Source organism: Panulirus ornatus, chromosome 12 (genome assembly GCF_036320965.1).
Source record: "Panulirus ornatus isolate Po-2019 chromosome 12, ASM3632096v1, whole genome shotgun sequence".
Taxonomy (NCBI): Eukaryota; Metazoa; Arthropoda; class Malacostraca; order Decapoda; family Palinuridae; genus Panulirus; species Panulirus ornatus.
The window spans coordinates 16,082,704-16,105,980 of NC_092235.1; the positions used below are offsets into that span (position 1 = coordinate 16,082,704).

General features: G+C 40.7%; 1 protein-coding gene across 3 annotated transcripts in view; it reads right to left on the minus strand.

The window, feature by feature from the left end:
- Window positions 1-4,432: 4,432 nt before the first annotated feature.
- Window positions 4,433-23,277, minus strand: part of LOC139751799 (WD repeat domain phosphoinositide-interacting protein 2-like) — a 136,514-nt gene continuing 117,669 nt past the window's right edge. For all 3 annotated transcript variants that reach the window (XM_071667349.1, XM_071667348.1, XM_071667347.1), the window contains one exon: window positions 4,433-4,612. In XM_071667349.1, coding sequence (XP_071523450.1) covers window positions 4,509-4,612 — 104 coding nt within the window. In that variant the 3' untranslated portion in view covers window positions 4,433-4,508. The remainder of the gene's footprint in view (window positions 4,613-23,277) is intronic.

The window sequence follows — 23,277 nt, forward strand, 5'->3', positions numbered from 1 at the left end:
AGCAGCAGATGGAACCACGGAAGCAGAAGTGAGTCACAGGGTGGGGGATGGGGTGAAGGTTCTGGAAGTGATGAAGAATGTGTGGAAGGAACGTTACCTCGGAGCTAAAATAGGTACGTCTGAGGGAATAGTAGTTCCAACACTGTTATATGGTTGTGAGGCATGGGCTATAGATATGGTTGTATGGAGGAGGGTGGATGTGTTGGAAATGAACTGTTTAAGGACAATATGTGGTGTGAGGTGGTTTGGCTGAGTAAGTAATAAAAGGGTAAGAGAGATGTGTGGAAGTGTGGAAATAAAGAGTGTGGTTGAGAGAGCAGAAGAGGGCGTGTTAAAATGGTTTGGACATATAAAGAGAATGAGTGAGGAAAGATTAGACAAAAAGGATATACGTGTCAGAGGTGAAGGGAACAAGATGAAATGTGAGACCAAATTGGAGGTGGAAGGATGGAGTGAAAAAGATTTTGAGTGATCGGGGCCTGAATATACAGGAGGGTGAGAGGCATGCAAGAAATAGAGTGAATTGAAACAATGTGGTATACCAGGGTCGATGTGCTGTCAATGGACTGAAACAGGGCATGTGAAGCATCTGGGGTAAACCATGGAAAGGTATGTAGGGCCTGGATGTGGATAAAGAGTTGTGGTTTCGGTGCATTACACATGGCAGCTAGAGACTTTGTGTGAACAAATTTGGCCTTTTTGTCAATTCTCCTGGCATTACCCCGCTGAAGCGGTGGGTAGCGATGCTATTTCCTGTGGGGTGTCAGCAAGTTAGTACCAGAAAACAGACAAAAGAATGGCCCATACTCACATATATGTACATAAACACCCATGCACACACATATACATACACATACATATCAACATATATACATATTCATACTTGCTTGCCTTCATCCATTCCTGGTGCTACCCCACACCTCAGGAAACAGCACTGCTACCCCCTGCTTCAGCAAGATAGCGCCAAGAAAACAGAAAAAAAGGCCACATTCTTTCACTCTCAGTCTCTAGCTGTCATGTGTAATGCACCGAAACCACAGAACTATCCACATCCAAGCCTGAGCCAGGTACTCACTCTATTAAACAACCACTAGGGGTGAATGAAAAGCTGGGTTGACTGTGAACCAACTACCACAACGAGGATTCAATCCTAAGCGCTCAACCCTGGGCAGCCCTTTAATGCATCATGGTCAGGAACGCTAACTACTACATCACAGAGGTTCACTCTATCTCTTCTTCTTGCCAAGCTTATTCTTTCTTCCATTCTATTCTATTCATCCAATGTTTTATAATTCTTGGTACCTTTCTCTTCATGTTATAATATTTTCCTTTTTTCTTTTTCATGCATATTCGCCATTTCCCATGTTAGCAAGGTAGCGTTAAGAACAGAGGACTGAGCCTTAGAGGGAATATCCTCACTTGGCCCCTTCTTTGTTCCTTCTTCTGCAAAATAAAAAAAATGAGATGGGGGAGGATTTCCAGCCTCCTGCTCCCTCCCTTTTTAGATGATTTGTACGACACGCTGGGAATATATGAGAAGTACTCTTTCCTTTATGTGGCACTAATTTTCCATTCACTAATTTAGACACAGGTAGAAGAATGCAAATGTTCACAGCACAACCCATTCATCTTCGAATACCTACAATGAACCTTTGCCATAATAGAAGGGCTAGCATGTGGTGCTCACTGCAAAACTTGTTTGCTATTTCTCCCAACCACCTATCCATCACTCATCATGTAACATTCATGTTGTATAATGCAATTTCTTTTGCCAACTATTCTCCTGGTGTAGTTATCTATTTTTGGTTCATCGGGTATTTTCTTCATCCAATCATCTACATATCTGAATGTTTCTGTGGTAACTCTATGTAGATTTCTTAGTTCCAGTATTGCACTGAACATGCATTCTAGTTTCATCACAGGGTATTTACACATTCTTATCTAAGGTACATTCTTATTTGAGTGTAAGGTTATAGGTGCACCAAAGGATAGTTTGGGAGGTCAGTATACATTAGTGCAATGATCAGCACATTTAAAGGTACACTAATGCTCAGAGGAAGAATGACAAAGATACTAGAAATGAAATGCCCTACAAGAATGTGTGTACAGCTGGAGGATCGTGTAAGACAAAGACACGTTCGTAAATACAGTTTCATTAAGAGAACTGACCAGGGGGTGCTGAAATGGTTTAGACACATTGTGAGGACTAAAGAATGACTAACTACAACATCTAAGTGTCAATAGTGGAGAATGCAATAGGGAGTTCCAAGGAGAAGAGCAAGATGGAGATAGAAGTGGAATGAAGGATGATCTGGGATATGAGGCCTGAACATTAATAAGGATGAGAGGTATGCCTGGGAGAGAATGAAGTGGATTGATGTGTTAGACAAGAAGGTGATGTGCATTCGACAGAGTAAACCAAAACATCTAGAGTTAAGAAAAACCATGGAAAAATCTGTGGAGCTTGAATGAGATGGTGGGTGCTGGTTTTAGTACATTATATGTAAGAGCTAGAAAGTTCCTGATGCTATCTTGTAAAGGATAGAAAAGCAATGTGTATGAAAAATGAAAAGTCACTATCAAAATCACAAGAAAAAACACAAAACTTTGAATAGTAGCTTTGATGCAACCAGAGATACTGTATTGGCACAACAGAACTAAAATTCTTTGGCCTGACTGAAGTCAAAATAACCATGGCTTCACGAAACATTGCCTAGAGAAATTCCCAATGCTTTTGCAATGTCTGCAAAAACAATGTCCCCCTCCATGTATTTCAAGAGGCGATACACGGCTAAGGTTCTTGTGGGTACAAGCATATGATGCTCTTAGGTGACATCATCGTACATTTTGTCGCTTAGACTTGTATCTTATAGTATGAGCACCAGCGACCTGCCTCAGAGTGCCTCAGGCTATCTTGAGGGAAGGATGTTCTTTCTTATTCTTCCTGGCTGCTACTTCATTCTGGGAATTTGGCTTCTGGGCACTGTATTTCTTTCACCTGTGCTTCAAGATATTTGCCTATTACTTCTCTAAGGTGGAAAAAAGCCCAAATTCTTGCTTGGAAGCAGGATTTCTAGGTGCACTGAGCAAAGTGAACGAATGTGAAGTGGGTGTTTCCTGCAACACCTCATCAGTGTCTTGCCTCACTCAGGAAACCAAGACCATAGAAACCCAAAATATGGACTTAGAATAATTAAGGAATCTTGCCAATTCCATGTCCAGACATCTGCAGGTTGTAATCAAGGCCAAAGGAGGGATGACACAGTACTAAAATATAAGTGTGACATCGCCTTTGAAAAGGTACAGGGGGGGAGACAAAGTTTTTTGTGGACACTGCATATCTCTTCATTTGGAAGGCAAGTCTGATCCCATAAAAAGTTTTATAAAGTAGCTCTTATGTACACTACGATAAAAAAATTTCCATATATCTCCTTAAACTTGAAATGGGAACCACCTGCCTGGCCCCTTGAATCCTCGGTCTTATTTCCACCCTTATATGGTAAAAGTTAAAATAAGACAGAATTACACATTCCTTTATTACCAGAATCTTAGGGTGATACAATTTGAAAAATTTTGCCAAATATGCATTTCAGTTTCTATTTATATGTTCAGTTCATGCATCCTGAACATTGTTTGACTGTGAATGTGATTAGCACTAAAAATCTGCAAACAATCAATAAGCAATAGAAGTCTTAAATGTGTCAAACATCCTAAGCTGCCAGATCTATGACAGATGGGTAAATGATACTTCTGAACCAGGTCACATTAAACTACTATACATGTAAGCAACCCATTTTTTGCAAAGGGAATATATATATATATATATATATATATATATATATATATACATCATACAGGTATACCCCAGTGAAAGTTGATTCACTATAGAGCTTTTGGATTTTTTATAATTCTATAATGTAGTAAATAACTGCAACTTTATATGAACTGATCACAATCACCATTTTTGTTTGTGCAGCTAGTGGTGAACAGCGTGTGTTAAGCACTCTCAGCCATTCAATGCTTAGCTTTTTATGCTACTTCACATTAAATAAACTGGCAAATGTTCAATCTCTCACATGCTTTATTCATCATTTCAAAGAACTTTGTGAGTTATCCAAACCCATAATGTCTGGAAAAGGTCTGCAAGTGCAAGTGCTAGAAATACACCAAAAGTGGTAAGTAAAATGTATTACTTTGGAGGTGAAAATAGTAATATTAAGAAGACTGAAAGCAGGTGAGCAGCAAGTTGTCAAGAATGTATCTCCACATCATATGTGTTATAATGACTGTTGAAAATCATTTGGTTGAAAGCTCTTTTCTTCAAATGGGGTATCCCTGTATATATATATATATAATATATATATATATATATATATATATATATATATATATATATATATATATATATATATATATATATATATATATATATATAAAAGCAAGCAAAAGCTGAAGAAAATTCTTAAGTAAGTCCCTGAAACCATGAGGACCTGCTGACAACTTATCATTTACCCTACGTGCATGACAAGTGTGTTGACTGTTGTACTACCTGTCATGACTCCAGCAGTTGGCCCCCTCACCACTCCTGCATAGCTGCCTCCAGTCGTGTTCACTGCCAGGGACCATTGGGGGTCAGTGGGGGGGATAAGCATCCTGAGTAGCATTCCTCATATCTCCTAATGGGCTTCTACTTAAACCCATACCTATCTTGAGTGACTTCCAAAGCAAAACTTAAGAAAAACATCACATCCATCACCTTCACATATCTGATCCATACATATAATGATCCAGGAATCTATCAAACCTGTTTTCAAATGTTCAAGACATCAAATCTGAATATGAAAGCTATTTAAAATTCAATGACAAGTACATGCTTTAAGACCTAAGATATCAAAAACCTATCATTATCTGTGCCAGTATATTAAAATTCAGGTAAATGGAGCCCTGAATAACAGTGATACTTTAAAAGAAAAAAATCAGGTTAACTGAGTCCTGGATATTAATGTGATATCATCACATCCACCCACTTCCCATAAATGAACCACACATGAAATCATACATATAACAATCCAATATATTGTCAACCCCATCCTTAAATATCCAGGATATGATATTCAAATTTTCAAGCTACTCTTATCTCACCACATGATTCATGCTTAAGAACTATGACTCAAAATTCTGAAAAAATCTGTGATAGAATATCAGAGTTCAGGTTAACAGAATCCTGGATATTAGTGATACTAAAAAAATAAAGTGGTTAACAGAATCCTGGACATCAATTCTACATGATTTATCTCAACACTGATACTGTTTCACTCTACAACCTCACACATTTCTATCAATGATATGAATAACTCCTACTGTTTTTCCCTACCTCTTATATAAATATTTGTAAATACTGAGACTGGTTAGTTTGCTCACACAGATGCTAAATCTAGTTCCAGATAGATATGAAACACTATAAAAACAATTAGAAATGAAAAATAGGAATAAACATGTCTACAGCACATTGTTATATATTACATACCCAACCTTGTTGAGCCTAACTTTAGATATATACCGACCTTTTAATACTCCAGTACACTTACTTTCAAAAACTTATTCTTAAAACATCAGGTATATGCCCTAATACTGTAAGAGGAGCACCTTTCCAGGAGGAATGATGGAAGGGTCTCCCAACCTATCTCATGTAACTAGTAAACTACTCACCACATTCAGAGCTGGTTGGAAAAAATGAGTCTTTTCTAAATATCTTGCTTTATGTACTCTTCCACTGCTTTCGGTCACAGACTAACAGTAAATGCATTGATGATCTGCAGAATCATTTTTCTAAAACTCTTTCTTAACAAAAATGATAAATATTAACATTTCATCTAGACTATGCAAGCATTCCAAAAAATTGAGATTAGAAAAGATACCCTTTACTCTCACTATCTTACTAAGAAATTACTTAAGAGGTAAGCCAACTAGAAAAAACATAATACAATGAAGGAGAAGAATATCTTGAAATGCACAGCAAAATATCTTTAAATAGTTTCACATGAAACAATATAAAACTAACAAATTGCACTGCAGTGTGGCCTTATAAATTTTATAGCCCGGAGGAAAGAGGACAAATGGAGAAGTAATTCATTCCAACGCAGTTGAACAACTATGGAAATGCTTCAGACAGCAATATCTTAGACTTACAAGCCAAATTATTGAAAGAAATTCTTACAAGATTAGTATCTACCTCAACAACAGTTCAGTGGAAAACAATTTTGACTGATCTCAGGAAAACAACCAGATACTAACAAAATCACTAAAATCTAATATGAACGAAAACTCTGCCTTCTACTTAGCCATAACATGACTGCAACCTGACACAATGGCGAATGCAAAAAGTCCAGCATCTTAAACTGTAATCCTTCAATACTCTAATTTCTTTCAGCTACCTTCTAGGTAGCTGTTTAAGCCAAGTTACAAGCACAGATCTGAAAAGGCTCCAGAACTGTCTTTTTAACTAAATTTAGTTGATTGTTCTGAGGCATACCATAAAAAAATATCAATAATACAATTATGCATTAAGCTTTTAATCAGAAATAATGAGGGGTTCAGTCATATAAGTCCAATATTGATGGACTTTTAACTCCATTAACCTACCGCTTGTTTCATTGAGAAATTCTAAAATCAAGACATTAGCTAGTATTTACTTCACGCACGAACCTTAAGATTGCTGCAGGTAAATGTATCAATCCAGTAAATTGAGATTTTTTTCCAATGCTCTAAATTATACAGTTCCTGTCAACTTTATATCAGTATAATATTTTTTCATAAGCTTTCCTATCTTTGTCTTCCCCTCTCTACCACCTTTCAAATATCTTATAGTTAGGTTCAATCAGTTGGGTGGCAGAGTGAACAGAAAGCTGGAGAGCTTCTATGTATTATGGGGCCAATCCTGTACTACTAGCATTAATCATTCCTCTTGGAATATGCTTGAAGTCTTTTCAAAACAATACAGAGGACTTTAACCTTTTTCTTCAAGAACCTACAGGCTTTCTGAAACACCTTATTTTCTGTTCTTTCTTGAAAATCAAACTATAATGATTCTTTGTCTTTTAACCCTGTTCATCATTTCCCACATTAACAACAGGAACAGATGAAGAAAGGTCACATATATCCAAAAATTCATTCTTCGCTCCTCTTAGCCAATCCTTAACTATCTGGCTATATCTCTGACACCTGGCAACAGCAATTAAGTCACCCAAACCTGTGAACTCAAGTGCCATTTCTTTACCTTTAGTGCCTCACCCTTCACAAGCCACTATAAATCCAAATCCAAAGCATGTCCTCACCTCCACAAGAAGTAAGATCACAGATGAGTGTACAGTGTACGTTTAAGAAACTGTTTATTAGGGGGTTAAAGGTATAAGGCATACAAAAAAAGCAATTTCACTAAGAGATGCAGGGACAAAATGACAAGTGATGATGCTTATATTATTTCCATACTTTTTTTCATGTTTGCCCTTTCCCATATCAGTCAGGTAGTAAATGGAAGAAATGAAGAATGACCTCTTTCACTTACATCTACCCTCTAGCTGTTGTGTATCATGCACAGAAACCTGAGTATCCTAACCACAACTAGACATTAACTACATACTTCCTACCCTAAGAGATTAATACAAAACTTGATGGGACTCCCACAGCACTGAGGAAGCCAGCCACATGCGCAAAATGAGGTGATGTTGTGTGTGTCTACATGGGGTGTTTGCAAGACAAATGAGCAATAAGCATTTGGTGTCTTCATTGTGAAACCTACACTTGTTGTCAGATATGGACTCGGAACGGGTGGTGCTTCAAAGTGACTCGGGAGGACAGTTGTTTAAAGCTCATGTCATTTCAATAAGTATGGTTAGTCAGTGTTGTGTTTGTTGCGGGTGGGAGGATCTGTGAGGAGAGGTTGCTTTATATTTCTAATACAGAGTTAGTGGTTAGTTATGGAGAAGACTGAATGACAGCTGTCTAATGCTGTTTCAAAGAAATGAGTGTTAAGCATACTGAGGTGGGATGGTATTGGGAGAATCTTTGTTTCACTATGTATGTGATGAGTCTCTGTGGTTGCCAAAGAAATTGTTATGGGTGCTCTATTTTGAGTGGTTTCCATCTCTGTTATTGCTACTTTTGAGAAGGTGGATAATGAGGCTAGTGAATCATAGTTTAAAATGAAGTGGATAAACTGACTGTAAAGGATGCTAAGAGATCCTTTTTCTTGTCCAAATCTGGCATCAGTTGGTTTTCTAAAGGCATTTACTTTGTGAGTTACTTTTGTGTTAATGTTACTTGTGTGGGGAGTGAATGAAAGGTGTGCATCATATCTGACACCTACAACATTCAGTGTTTTCAGTGGAAGTACAAGATGACTGGAGGATAAGTTGGATCTGAATCTGTCTATGGTAAAAGGAGAGACTGAAGACTTTTGCGGAGATGCAGACATTCTGTTTTGGGTAAGCAACTGTTCCAACAGTGTAATGTATTGCTGCATGTTTGTTACTGCAACTGTGGCTTCAGGGTGTGATGTGATTGTGAGGCCACCTGCATATCAGAGGACTTTCTTGTGGTTTGCTTAAGGTTTTTGGAGGCTATATAGGAAGAGACATTATTTACTTATAAATACTCAAGGACTAATTTCCATGAAAGAGTTCTGGTGTCACCACAAATCTCTTTCTAAAGGCTCCTGCTACCAAAGGCTCCACCACTACCACTAGCCGGGAATGGAGTGAAAAGTTCTTTGTTGAGACAGCTCTTCCACTGATACAGGCTCACTACAGGTGACTTCACCTTCAGGGTGTAACCTTTTGCAAACAGAGCCCTATAATACCTCCTCAAAGGCTTAGACTGAGGTGTCTGGATGAGTTTGGATGTACACAAGATGAGAAGAAAGAGACAGGAAGCATGTTTGAGGAAAAGGAACATGGATGTTTTAGGTCTGAGTGAAACAAAGTTTAAGGGCAAGGGGTTGAATGGTTTGGGAAAGTCTTAAGGGTTAGCACGTGGATGAGAGCAAAAGCTAAAGAAGGGGCAGCAATTCTGCTAGAGGAGCTGTGTAAATGTGAGAAAGAGAGTAAGGAAGTAAGCTCCACATTGATGTGGGTACAAATTAAAGTGGATTCCAAGAGGTGGATGGTTTATTAGTCCTTATGCACCTGGCTGTAAGAAGGATGATGAAGAGAGGCAAATGTTTTGGGAGCAGATGAGTGTAAGTAGTTTTGATGCAAGAGATCTGATGTATGTGATGGGCAACTTGAATGCTACAGTGAGTACTGTAATGTGGCAGTATAGAGTATAAGTGGAGGCAAAGGGTATCCAGCAATGTGAATGGAAACAGTAAACAGTTTGTAGAGTTTTTTTTTTTTTTTTTTTTTTTTATACTTTGTCGCTGTCTCCCGCGTTTGCGAGGTAGCGCAAGGAAACAGACGAAAGAAATGGCCCAACCCCCCCCATACACATGTACATACACACGTCCACACACACAAATATACATACCTACACAGCTTTCCATGGTTTACCCCGGACGCTTCACATGCCTTGATTCAATCCACTGACAGCACGTCAACCCCTGTATACCACATCGCTCCAATTCACTCTATTCCTTGCCCTCCTTTCACCCTCCTGCATGTTCAGGCCCCGATCACACAAAATCTTTTTCACTCCATCTTTCCACCTCCAATTTGGTCTCCCTCTTCTCCTCGTTCCCTCCACCTCCGACACATATATCCTCTTGGTCAATCTTTCCTCACTCATTCTCTCCATGTGCCCAAACCATTTTAAAACACCCTCTTCTGCTCTCTCAACCACGCTCTTTTTATTTCCACACATCTCTCTTACCCTTACATTACTTACTCGATCAAACCACCTCACACCACACATTATCCTCAAACATCTCATTTCCAGCACATCCATCCTCCTGCGCACAACTCTATCCATAGCCCACGCCTCGCAACCATACAACATTGTTGGAACTACTAATCCTTCAAACATACCCATTTTTGCTTTCCGGGATAATGTTCTCGACTTCCACACATTTTTCAAGGCTCCCAAAATTTTCGCCCCCTCCCCCACCCTATGATCCACTTCCGCTTCCATGGTTCCATCCGCTGACAGATCCACTCCCAGATATCTAAAACACTTCACTTCCTCCAGTTTTTCACCATTCAAACTCACCTCCCAATTGACTTGACCCTCAACCCTACTGTACCTAATAACCTTGCTCTTATTCACATTTACTCTTAACTTTCTTCTTCCACACACTTTACCAAACTCCGTCACCAGCTTCTGCAGTTTCTCACCTGAATCCGCCACCAGCGCTGTATCATCAGCGAACAACAACTGACTCACTTCCCAAGCTCTCTCATCCCCAACAGACTTCATACTTGCCCCTCTTTCCAAGACTCTTGCATTTACCTCCCTAACAACCCCATCCATAAACAAATTAAACAACCATGGAGACATCACACACCCCTGCCGCAAACCTACATTCACTGAGAACCAATCACTTTCCTCTCTTCCTACACGTACACATGCCTTACATCCTCGATAAAAACTTTTCACTGCTTCTAACAACTTGCCTCCCACACCATATATTCTTAATACCTTCCACAGAGCATCTCTATCAACTCTATCATATGCCTTCTCCAGATCCATAAATGCTACATACAAATCCATTTGCTTTTCTAAGTATTTCTCACATACATTCTTCAAAGCAAACACCTGATCCACACATCCTCTACCACTTCTGAAACCACACTGCTCTTCCCCAATCTGATGCTCTGTACATGCCTTCACCCTCTCAATCAATACCCTCCCATATAATTTACCAGGAATACTCAACAAACTTATACCTCTGTAATTTGAGCACTCACTCTTATCCCCTTTGTAGAGTTATTAGCTAAAAAAAAAAGGACTAATGACTAGGAAAACCTTGTTTAAAGATGAAAAGTGAACAGCTTGTGAACTATGCATAGAAAAATGACAGATAAGTGAAGTGGTGTGGTGGGAGTATGTAATATAGTGTAATAAAGTAAACTCTAGATTGATATGGGTAAAACTGAAAGTGGATGGAGAGATATGGGTGATTATTGGTGCATATGCACCTGGGCATGAAAAGAAAGATCATGAGAGGCAAGTGTTTTAGGAGCAGCTGAGTGAGTGTGTTAGTAGTTTTGATGCACGAGACCAGGTTACAGTGATGGGTGATTTGAATGCAAAGGTGAGTAATGTGGCAGTTGTGGGATAATTGGTGTATATGGGGTGTTCAATGTCGTACATGGAAATGGTGAAGAGCTTGTAGATTTGTGTGCTGAAAAAGGACTGGTGATTGGGAATACCTGGTTTAAAAAGAGAGATAAGTATACATACATAAGTAGGAGAGATGGCCAGAGAGCGTTACTGGATTATGTGTTCATTGATACGCGTGCGAGAGAGACTTTTGGATGTTAATATGCTGAGAGGTGCAACTGCAGGGATGTCTGATCATTATCTTGCGGAGGCGAAGGTGAAGATTTGTAGAGGTTTTCAGAAAAGAAGAGAGGACGTTGGGGTGAAGAGAGTGGTGGGAGTAAGTGAGCTTGGGAAGGAGACATGTGTGAGGAAGTACCAGCAGAGATTGAGTGCAGAATGGAAAAAGGTGACAGCAAAGGACGTAAGGGGAGTGGGGGAGGAATGGGATGTATTTAGGGAAGCAGTGATGGCTTGCGCAAAAGATGCTTGTGGCAGATTAGAAAGGGTAGTGAGTGGTGGGATGAAGAAATAAGATTATTAGTGAAAGAGAAAAGAGAAGCTTTTGGACGAGTTTTGCAGGGAAATAGTGCAAATGACTGGGAGATGTATAAAAGAAAGAGGCAGGAGGTCAAGAGAAAGGTGCAAGAGGCATAAAAGAGGGCAAATAGGAGTTGGGGTGAGAGAGTATCATTAAATTTTAGGGAGAATAAAAAGATGTTTTGGAAGGAGGTAAATAGAGTGCATACGACAAGAGAACAAATGGTAACATCAGTGAAAGGGGCTAATGGGGAGGTGATAACAAGTAGTGGTGATGCGAGAAGGAGATGGAGTGAGTATTTTGAAGGTTTGTTAAATGTTTTAGATGATAAAGTGACATATATAGGGTGTTTTGGTCGAGGTGGTGCGCAAAGTGAGAGGGTTAAGGAGAATGGTTTGGTAAACAGAGAAGAGATAGTAAGAGCTTTGCGGAAGATGAAAGCCGGCAAGGCAGCGGGTTTAGATGCTAGTGCAAAGGAATTTATTAAAAAAGGGGTTGAATGTGCTGTTGACTGGTTGGTAGGGATATTCAATGTATGTATGACTCATGGTGAGGTGCCTGAGCACTGGCGGAATGCATGCAAAGTGCATTGTACAAGGGCAAAGGGGATAAAGATGAGTGCTCAAATTACAGAGGTATAAGTTTGTAGAGTATTCCTGGGAAATTATATGGGAGGGTATTGATTGAGAGGGTGAAGGCATGTACAGAGCATCAGATTGGGGAAGAGTAGTGTGGTTTCAGAAGTGGTAGAGGATGTGTGGATCATGTGTTTCCTTGAATGTATGTGAGAAATACCTAGAAAAACAAATGGATTTGTATGTAACATTTATGGATCTGGATAAGGCATATGATAGAGTTGATAGACATGCTTTGTGGAAGGTATTAAGAATATATGGTGTGGGAGGCAAGTTGCTTGAAGCAGTGAAAAGATTTTATCAAGGAAGTAAGGCATGTGTGCGAGTGGGAAGACAGGAAAGTGTTTGGTTCTCAGTGAATGTCGGTTTGTGGCTAAGGTGCGTGATGTCTCCATGGTTGTTTAATTTGTTTATGGATGAGGTTGTTAGGGAGGTGAATACAAGAGTTTTGGAGAGAGGGGCAAGTATGCAGTCTGTTGTGGAAGAGAGAGCTTGGGAAGTGAGTCAGCTGTTCGCTGATGATACAGCGCTGGTAGCTGATTCGGGTGAGAAATTGCAGAAGCTGGTAACTGAGTTTGGTAAAGTGTGTGAAAGAAGAAAGCTGAGAGCAAATGTGAATAAGAGCATGGTTATTAGGTACAGTAGTGTTGAGGGACAAGTCAACTGGGAGGTAAGTCTGAATGGAGAAAAACTGGAGGAGGTGAGGTCTTTTAGATATCTAAGAGTGGATTTGGCAGTGGATGGAACCAAGGAAGCAGAAGTGAGTCACAGGGTGGGGGAGGGGGCGAAAGTTCTGGGAGCACTGACAAATGTGTGGAAGGCGAGATCATTATCTCAGAAAGCAAAAATGGATATGTTTGAAGGAATAGTGGTTCCAACAATGTTATATGGTTGCAAGGTGTGGGCTATAGATAGAGTTGTGCGGAGGAGGGTGGATGTGTTGGAAATGAAATGTTTGAAAACAATATGTGGTGTGAGGTGGTTTGATCAAGTAAGTAATGAATGGGTAAGAGAGATGTGTGGTAATAAAAAGAGTGTGGTTGAGAGGAGAAGAGGGTGTTTTGAAATGGTTTGGTCACATGGAGAGAATGAGTGAGGAAAGACTGACAAAGAGGATATATGTGTCAGAGGTGGGGGGAATGAGGAGAAGTGGGAGACCAAATTGGAGGTGGAAAGATGGAGTGAAAAAGATTTTGAGCGATCGGGGCCTGAACATGCTGAAGGGTGAAAGGCATGCAAGGAATAGAGTGAATTGGAACAAGGTGGTATACCGGGGTCAACATGCTATCAGTGGATTGAACCAGAGCATGTGAAGCGTCTGGGGTAAACCATGGAAAGTTTTGTAGGGCCTGGATGTGGAAAGGGGGCTGTGGTTTCGGTGCATTATAAGTGACCGCTAGAGACTGAGTGTGAACGAATGTGGCCTGTGTTGTCTTCGCCTTGCACTACCCCGTGCACATGCGGGGGGAGGGGGTTGTCATTTCATGTGTGGCAGGGTGGCGATGGGAATGAATATAGGCAGCAAGTATGAATTATGTACATGTGTATATAAGTATATGTGTATGTATATATATATGTGTACGTTGAAATGTACAGGTATGTATATGTGCACGTGTGAACATGTATATACATACATGTGTATGTGGGTGGGTTGGGCCATTCTTTCGTCTGCTTCCTTGCGCTACCTTGCTGATGTGGGAGACAGTAACAAAGTATAATAAATAAATAAATAACATGGTTTAAAAAGAGGGACATACATATGAATACATGGAGTAAGAAATATGGTAAGCAGTATTTACTAGACTACATAATACTTGACAGGCTTGCAAAAGAAAGAATCTTAGTTGTGGGGAATGCAAAAGAGACTTTTGGATATGCATGTGCTGAGAAGAGCAGCTGGTGGGCTATTTGAATATTACCTAATGGAGGAGAGGGGTTAAGAATTATAATCATTGATGCTTTCAGGAAGGAGGATATGATGTAAGTGAAAGGAGGGTGGTGAAAATAAAAAATCTTGGACAAGAAACTTGTATGAAAAGATACAAAGGGAGAGAGAGTGTAGAATAGCAAAAGGAGAGAGTAAATGAAGCTAGGGAAGTGGATGAGTTATGGCAGGTGTTTATGGAAGCAGTGCTGGCAATTGCAATAGAGGTGCGTTATTTGCAGGAAGTGGGAGGTGGGCAGGTAAGAAAGGGTAGTGAGTAGTGGGATAATGCAGCTACTTTGCTAGTGAAAGGGAAGAGGTGTATAGGAGTTACAAAGGAGGTCAGAACAAAGGTCGGGAGCTCAAAACAGAGCAAATGACAGTTGGGTGAGCAAGAATCAACAATCTTCAGGGAAAATAAGAAAATGTCTTTGAAGGAAATCTAAACTTCGAAAAAACAAGAGAATGAATGGGAACATCAGTGAAGGAGACAAATAGGGAAGTGGTAATAGGGAAAGATGAGGTGAAGAGATAGAGCGAGTACTCTGAAGGATTGTTGAATGTACATTGTTCAATGACAAGGTGATAGATGTACAATGTTTCAATTATGTGAGCAAATTGAGAGTTATGGCAAGTAATGTAGAGAAATGACAAGATGAAAGAAAGATGAAGCATAGCGAGGCAGCGGGAGGGGATGGTATTACAGTTGAACTTCTTAGGAAAGTGGGTGACTATGTTGCAGATTGGTTTGTTTGGATTTTCAGTGTGTATATGGATCATGGTCAGGTGCTTGAGAATTGGCAGAATGCATGTATAGGATCACTGTGTAAAGGCAACAAAATTGGATATTTCAATTACTGAGGGACAACTGTGTTGAGTGAACCTGCTAAGATGCATGGATGAGTGGTGACTGAGAGGGTGCTGGTATGCATAAAGCATAAGACTGGAGAAGAACAAGGGATGGAAGAGGATATCTAGATCAGATGTTTGTTTTGAAAACTGTGTAAGAAATCTTTAGATAAACAGAAGGATTAGTACATGGAACTTATGGCCCTAAAGAAAGCATATAATAGGTTGATAAAGATCCTCTGGATGGCGCTGAGAATATATGATGAGGAAAAAAAGCTGTTAGACACAGTAAGGAGTTTTTATCAGGAGAGCAAGGTGTCTATGCAAGTAGGTGGAAAGGAGTAAGAGTGGTTCTAGGTGAAAATGAGTCTGTAGAAAGGATGTGTGAAGTCATGATGGCTGTTTAATCTATCTATGGATGGAGTGATAGGGGAAATGCAAGGGTCTTGGAAAGGAAAGCAGGTATGCAGTCTGCAGGAGGTGAGGGAGGCCTAGGAAGTGAGTCAGCTGTTGTTTGCTAATTGTATGGCAGTGGTGACAGTTATGAGTGAGAAACTGCACAAACTGGTGCATCAGCTTAGGAGCGTGTGCAAAAAGAAATAATTGAAGCATTCATGCAGAGATATGTTATGAAATTTTGTATGGGAAGAGAGACAGATTGGTTGAAGTATGAGTTTAAATGGAGATATGACAGAGGAAGTTGAGTGTTTCAGATACTTGAGGTTGGTTAAAGCAGCAGATGGAACCAAGGAAAATAGCCCTTGGGTGGATGAGGGGGAGGTTAAGGTTCTGAGTGCACTGAGGAGTGTGAACAGAGAGAGGTCAATGTCTGTGAGGACAAAGATGGGTGTTTGTGGTGTATGGATGCAAGGAGTGGGTCACAGATTAAAAATACTGAAAAGAGTGGATATCATGGAAAAAATTCTTGAGAACAATCTGTGGTGTGACGAAGGTTGACTAAGTATACAAGGAAAGATAAGAAAAGAGTGTGTTAGTACAAAGAGTAAGACTGTAAGAGCAGAGGAGTGATTGCTGAAGTGGTTTGGACAAATGAAGATGATGTCTGAGGAGAAGCTGTCAAAGGAGGTATATGTGTCAGAAGCAGAAGGGACAAGGAGATGGGGAATACAGAACTGAAGTGAAAGACATTTTGAAGGGTTAGATCCTGAACATACTGGAGGGTGCAAGGTGTACATGGGACAGAGTGAATGGGAACGATGCAGCATACAGAAAGGCAACATACAGTCATTGGACTGAACCAGGGCCTTTGAATCAGTCAGGGGAAACCAAGGAAAGGTCTGTGGGGCCTGTGGGGCATTGTACATAACAGCTAAGACACAGATGTGAGCAGATGATGCCATTTTTTGGTCTAACAAGGGAAATAGCAAACAAGTATAAAAAAAATTATCATATTACCCCAGACACTTCATATGCCCTGGTTCAGTACATTTACAGCACATCAACCCTGTTATACCACATCGTTCCAATTCACTCTATTCCTGGCATGCCTCTCACCCTTCTATATGTTCAGGCCCCGATCGCTTAAAATCTTTTTCACTCGTTCCTTCAGCCTCCAATTTGGTCTCCTGCTTCTCCTTCTTTCCTCCACCTCTGACACATATACCTTCTGTCAATCTTTCCTCACTCATTCTCTCCAAATGTCCAAACCATTTAAACACACCCTCTTCTGCTCTATCAACCTCACTCTTTTTATTACCACACATCTCCATCACTCTTTCATTACTTACTCAACCAAACTACCTAACACCACATGTCGTCCTCAAACATTTCATTTCCAACACATTCACCCTCCTCCATACAACTCTATCTATAGCACATGCCTTGCAACCAAACAACATGGTTGGAAATACTATTCTTTCAAACATACCCATTTTTGCTCTCCAAGATAATGTTCTCTCCTTCCACACATTCTTCATCACTCCCAGAACCTTTGCCCCCTTCCCCACCCTGTGACTCTCTTCTGCTTCCATGGTTCCATCTGCTGCTACGTCCAGATATGTAAAAGACCTCACTTCCTCCAATTTTCCTCCATTCAAACTTACCTCCCAGTTAACTTGTCCCTCAACCCTACTACACCTGATAACCTTGCTCTTATTCACATTTACTCTCAAGTTTCCCCTTTCACACACTTTAACAAACTCAGTCACCAACCTCTGCAGTTTCTCACCTGAATCAGCCACCAGAACTGTATCATCAGCAAATAACAACTGACTCACTTCCCAAGTCCTCTCGTCCACAACAGGCTGCATATTATCTAAATACTATAATACTTAATTGCTGTTTCCCATGTAAGCCAGGTAGTGCCAGGAAACTGGCGAAGAATGGCCCATCCACTCATATACACATATATACACATAAATGCCAATACATGCACATATACATACATACACATACACAGACATATACATATATACACATGTACATACTCATACTTGCTTGCCTTCATCCATTCCTGTCACTACCCAGCCCCACAGGAAACAGCATTGCTAACCCTAACTTCAGTGAGGTAGCGCCAGGAAAACAGACAAAAAAGCCACATTCATTTACACTCAGTCTCTAGCTGTGATGTGTAATGCACCGAAACCACAGCTCCCTAGGCCCCACAGACCTTTCAATAGTTTATCCCAGACACTTCACATGCCCTGGTTCAGTCCATTGACAACACATCGACCTCGGTATTCACTCTATTCCTTGAATGCCTCTCACCCTCCTGTATGTTCAGGCCCCGATCGCTCTGAATCATTTTTACTCCATCATTCCACCTCCAATTTGGTCTCCTACTTCTCCCTGTTACCTCAACCTCTGACACATATATCATCTTTGTCAATCTTTTCGCAATCATTCTCTCCATATGTCCAAACCATTTCAACAGACCCTCTTCTGCTCTCTCAACCCCACTCTTTTTATTTCTAAACATCTCTCTTACCCTTTCATTACTTACTTGATCAAACCACCTCACACCACTTATTGTCCTCACTCATTTCATTTCCAACATATCCACCCTCCTCCATACAACCCTATCTATAACCCATGCCTCACAACCATATAACATTGTTGGAACTACTATTCCTTCAAACATACCCATTTTTGCTCTCTGAGATAATATTCTCTCCTTCCACACATTCTTCAGTGCTCCTAGAACCTTAGCCCCCTCCCCCACCATGACTCACTTCCACTTCTATGGTTCCATTCGCTGCCAAGTCCACGCCCAGATATCTAAAACACTTCACTTCCTCTGATTTTTCTCCATTTAAACTTGCATCCCACTTAACCTAACCTGTCCCTCAACCCTACTGAACCTACAAACTTTGCTCTTATTCACATCTACTCTCAACCTTCTCCTTTTGCACATTTCTCCAAATTCAGTCACCCACTTCTGCAGTTTCTCACTTGAATCAGCCACTAGAGCTGTATCATCAATGAACAACAACTGACTCAATCCCCAGGCCCTTTAATCCCCAACAGACTGCATACTCGTATCTCTCTCCAGAACTCTTGCATTTACCTCCCTATCAACCCTATCCATAAACAAATTAAACAACCATGGAGACATCACACACCCCTACCGCAGACCGACATTCACTGGGAACCAATCACTCATCTCTTCCTACTCGCACACATGCCTTACATCCTTGGTAAAAACTTTCACTGCTTCTAGCAACTTACCTCCCGTGCCATATACTCTTAAAACCTTCAACAAAGCATCTCTACCAACCCTATCATATACCTCCTCCAGCTCCATAAGTGCTACATACAAATCCATCTGTAATTCTAAGTATTTCTAACACATTCTTGAAAGCAAACACCTGATCCACAATTCCTCTACCACTTCTGAAACCACACTGCTCTTCCTCAATCTGATGCTCTGGACATGCTTTCACCCTCTCATTCAATACCCTCCAACATAATTTCCTAAGAATGCTCAACAAAGCACTTCACTTCCTCGAATTTTTCTCCAATCAAACTTACATCCCAATTAACATGTCCCTCAACCCTACTGAGCCTAATAATCTTGCTCTTATTCACATTTACCCTAAACTTCCTCCTTCCACATACTTTTCCAAACTCAGTCTCCAACTTCTGCAGTTTCTCAATTGAATCAGCCACCAAAGCTGTATCATCGGCGAACAACAACTGACTCACTTCCCAAGCCCTCTCATCCACAACAGACTGCATACTTGTTTCCTCACTTCAAAACTCTTGAATTTATCTTCTTAACCACCCCATAAAAGAAAAACTGGAGGAAGTAAAGTGTTATGATATCTGGGAGTGGATCTGGCAGCGGATGGAACCATGGAAGCGGAAGTGAATCATAGGGTGGTGGAGGGGGCAAAAATCCTGGGAGCCTTGAAGAATGTGTGGAAGTCGAGAACATTATCTCGGAAAGCAAAAATGGGTATGTTTGAAGGAATAGTGGTTCCAACAATGTTGTATGGTTGCGAGGCATGGGCTATGGATAGAGTTGTGCGCAGGAGGGTGGATGTGCTGGAAATGAGATGTTTGAGGACAATGTGTGGTGTGAGGTGGTTTGATCGAGTAAGTAATGTAAGGGTAAGAGAGATGTGTGGAAATAAAAAGAGCGTGGTTGAGAGAGCAGAAGAGGGTGTTTTGAAATGGTTTGGGCACATGGAGAGAATGAGTGAGGAAAGATTGACCAAGAGGATATATGTGTCGGAGGTGGAGGGAACGAGGAGAAGTGGGAGACCAAACTGGAGGTGGAAAGATGGAGTGAAAAAGATTTTGAGTGATCCGGGCCTGAACATGCAGGAGGGTGAAAGGCGGGCAAGGAATAGAGTGAATTGGATCGATGTGGTATACCGGGGTTGACGTGCTGTCAGTGGATTGAATCAGGGCATGTGAAGCGTCTGGGGTAAACCATGGAAAGCTGTGTGGGGCCTGGATGTGGAAAGGGAGCTGTGGTTTCGGGCATTATTGCATGACAGCTAGAGACTGAGTGTGAACGAATGAGGCCTTTGTTGTCTTTTCCTAGCGCTACCCCGCACACATGAGGGGGGAGGGGGATGGTATTCCATGTGCGGTGAGGTGGCGATGGGAATGAATAAAGGCAGACAGTGTGAATTGTGTGCATGGGTATAGATGTATGTGTCTGTGTGTGTATACATATGTGTACATTGAGATGTATAGGTATGTATATTTGCGTGTGTGGACATGTGTGTATATACATGTGTATGGGGGTGGGTTGGGCCATTTCTTTCATCTGTTTCCTTGCGCTACCTCGCAAACGCGGGAGAAAGCGACAAAGCAAAATAAAAATAATATAAAATAAATTAAAAAATCTTCAAAACTCTTGCATTTATCTTCTTAACCACCCCATATATTAAACAACCATGTGGGCATCACACACCCATACCGCGGACCAACATTCACTGGGAACCAATCACTCTCCTCTTTTCCTACTCGTACACATGCCTTTGCTTCTAGCAACTTACCTCAAACCCCATAAGCTCTTAAAACCTTCTGCAAAGCATGTCTATCAACCCTATCATGTGCTTTCTCCAGATTCATAAATGCTACATACAAATCCATCTGTTTCTTTCAGTATTTCTCACATAAATACTTCAGAGCAAACACCTGATCCACACATCCTCCACCACTTCTGAAACCACACTGCTCTTCCCCACTCTGATGTTCTGTACATGCATCCTCTTAATCAATACCCTCTTATAAAATTTTCCAGGAATACTCAACAAATTTATGCATCTGTAGTTTGAACACTCACATTTATCCCTTTGTCTTTGTACAATGGCATGCATTCTGCCAATCCTCAGGCACTTCACCATGGTCCACACACACACTGAATATCCTTACCAACCAATTAACAACACAGTCAAGTCACCCCTTTTATTAATGAATTCCATGGCAATACCATCCAAACCCACTGCCTTGCCAAATTTCATCTTCCACAAAGCTTTCATTGCCTCTTCTCTCTTAAACAAACTATTCTCCCTGATCCTCTCATTTTGCACACAGCCCCGACCAAAGCACTCTATATCTGCCACTCAGTCATCAAATACATTCCACAAACCTTCAAAATACGCCATCTAATTCTCACTTCATCATTACCTGTTATTACTTTCCCACTTGCCTCCTTCACCGATATTCCCATTTGTTCTCTTGATAATCTCTCACCCTAACTTTAATTTGCCCTTCACCATTTCCATTTACAACAATGAACACCCATGTACACCAATTATACCCTCAACTGGCACTTTATTCATCGCATTTAAAATCACACAGGTCTTGTGCATCAAAGCTACTGACACACTCAATCAGCTGCTTCCAAATCCCCAATTGCTCAAAATCTTTTTCACTCCATCCTTCCACCTCCAATTTGGTCTCCTGCTTCTCCTTGTTCACTCCATTTCCGACAAATATATCCTCTTTGTCAATCTTTCCTCACTCATTCTCTCCATATGTCCAAACCATTTTAACACACCCTCTTGTGCTCTCTCAACCACACTCTTTTTATTTCTACACATCTCTCTTACCCTTACATTACTTACTCAATCAAACCACCTCACACTACATACTGTCCTCAAATAATTCATTTCCAACATATCCATCCTCCTCCATACAACCCTATCTATAGCCCATGCCTTGCAACCATATAACATTTTTGGAACTACTATTCCTTCAAACATACCCATTTTTGCTTTCCAAGATAACGTTTTCTCTTTCCACACATTCTTCATTGCTCCCCCAACCTGTGACTCACTTCTGCTTCCATGGTTCCATTCACTGTTAAGTCCACTCCCAGACATCTAAAACACTTCACTTTCTCCAATTTTTCTCCATTCAAGCTTACATCCCAATTAACTTGTCCCTCAACCCTACTGAACCTAATAACTTTGCTCTTATTCACATCTACTCTTAACTTTCTCCTTTCACACACTTTTCCAAACTCAGTCACCAACTTCTGCAGTTTCTCACTCAAATCAGTCACCAGAGTTGTATCATCAGCACTCTCATCCTCAACAGACTGCATACTCATCCCTCTCTCCAAAACTCTTGCATTTACCTCCTTAACCAATCCACAAACAAATCAAACAACCATGGGGACATAACACACCCATGTCACAGACCAACATTCACTAGGAACCAATCACTCTCCTCTCTTCCTACTTGTACACATGCCTTACATCCTTGGTAAAAACTTTTCACTGCTTCCAGCAACTTACCTCCCACACCATATACTCTTAAGACCTTCCACAAAAATTTTCTATCAGTCCTATCATATGCCTTCACCAGATCCATAAATGCTACATACAAATCCGTCTGTTTTTCTAAGTATTTCTCACATACGTCCTTCAAAGGAAACACCTGATCCACACATCCTCTACCACTTCTGAAGCCACACTGCTCTTCCCTAATCTGATGCTCTGTACATGCCTTCACCTTCTCAATCAATAGCCACACATTCAATTTCCCAGGAATACCCAACAAACTTATGCCTCTGTAGTTTGAACACTCACCTTTATCCCCTTTGCCTCTGTAAATGGCACTATGCATACATTTCGCCAATCTTCAAGCACTTCACCATGATCCACACATACAATGAATATCCTAACCAACCAATCAACAATACAGTCACCCCCTTTTTTAATAAATTCTACTGCAATACCATCCAAACCCACTGCCTTGTGAGATTTCATCTTCCGCAACGCTTTTACTGCTTCTCCTCTCTTAACCAAACTAATTTCCCTCATCTTTTCACTTTGCACACCAACCCAACAAAAACACCCTTTATCTGGCACTCTATCATCAAACACATTCAACAAACCTTCAAAATACTCACTCCATCTCCTCACTTCATCACTATCTGTTATTACTTCCCCACTTGCCCCCTTCATCGATATTCCCATTTGTTCTCGTCTTTTTTTTTTTTTTTTTTTTTTTTTTTTATACTTTGTCGCTGTCTCCCGCGTTTGCGAGGTAGCGCAAGGAAACAGACAAAAGAAATGGCCCCCCCCCCATACACATGTACATACACACGTCCACACACGCAAATATACATACCTACACAGCTTTCCATG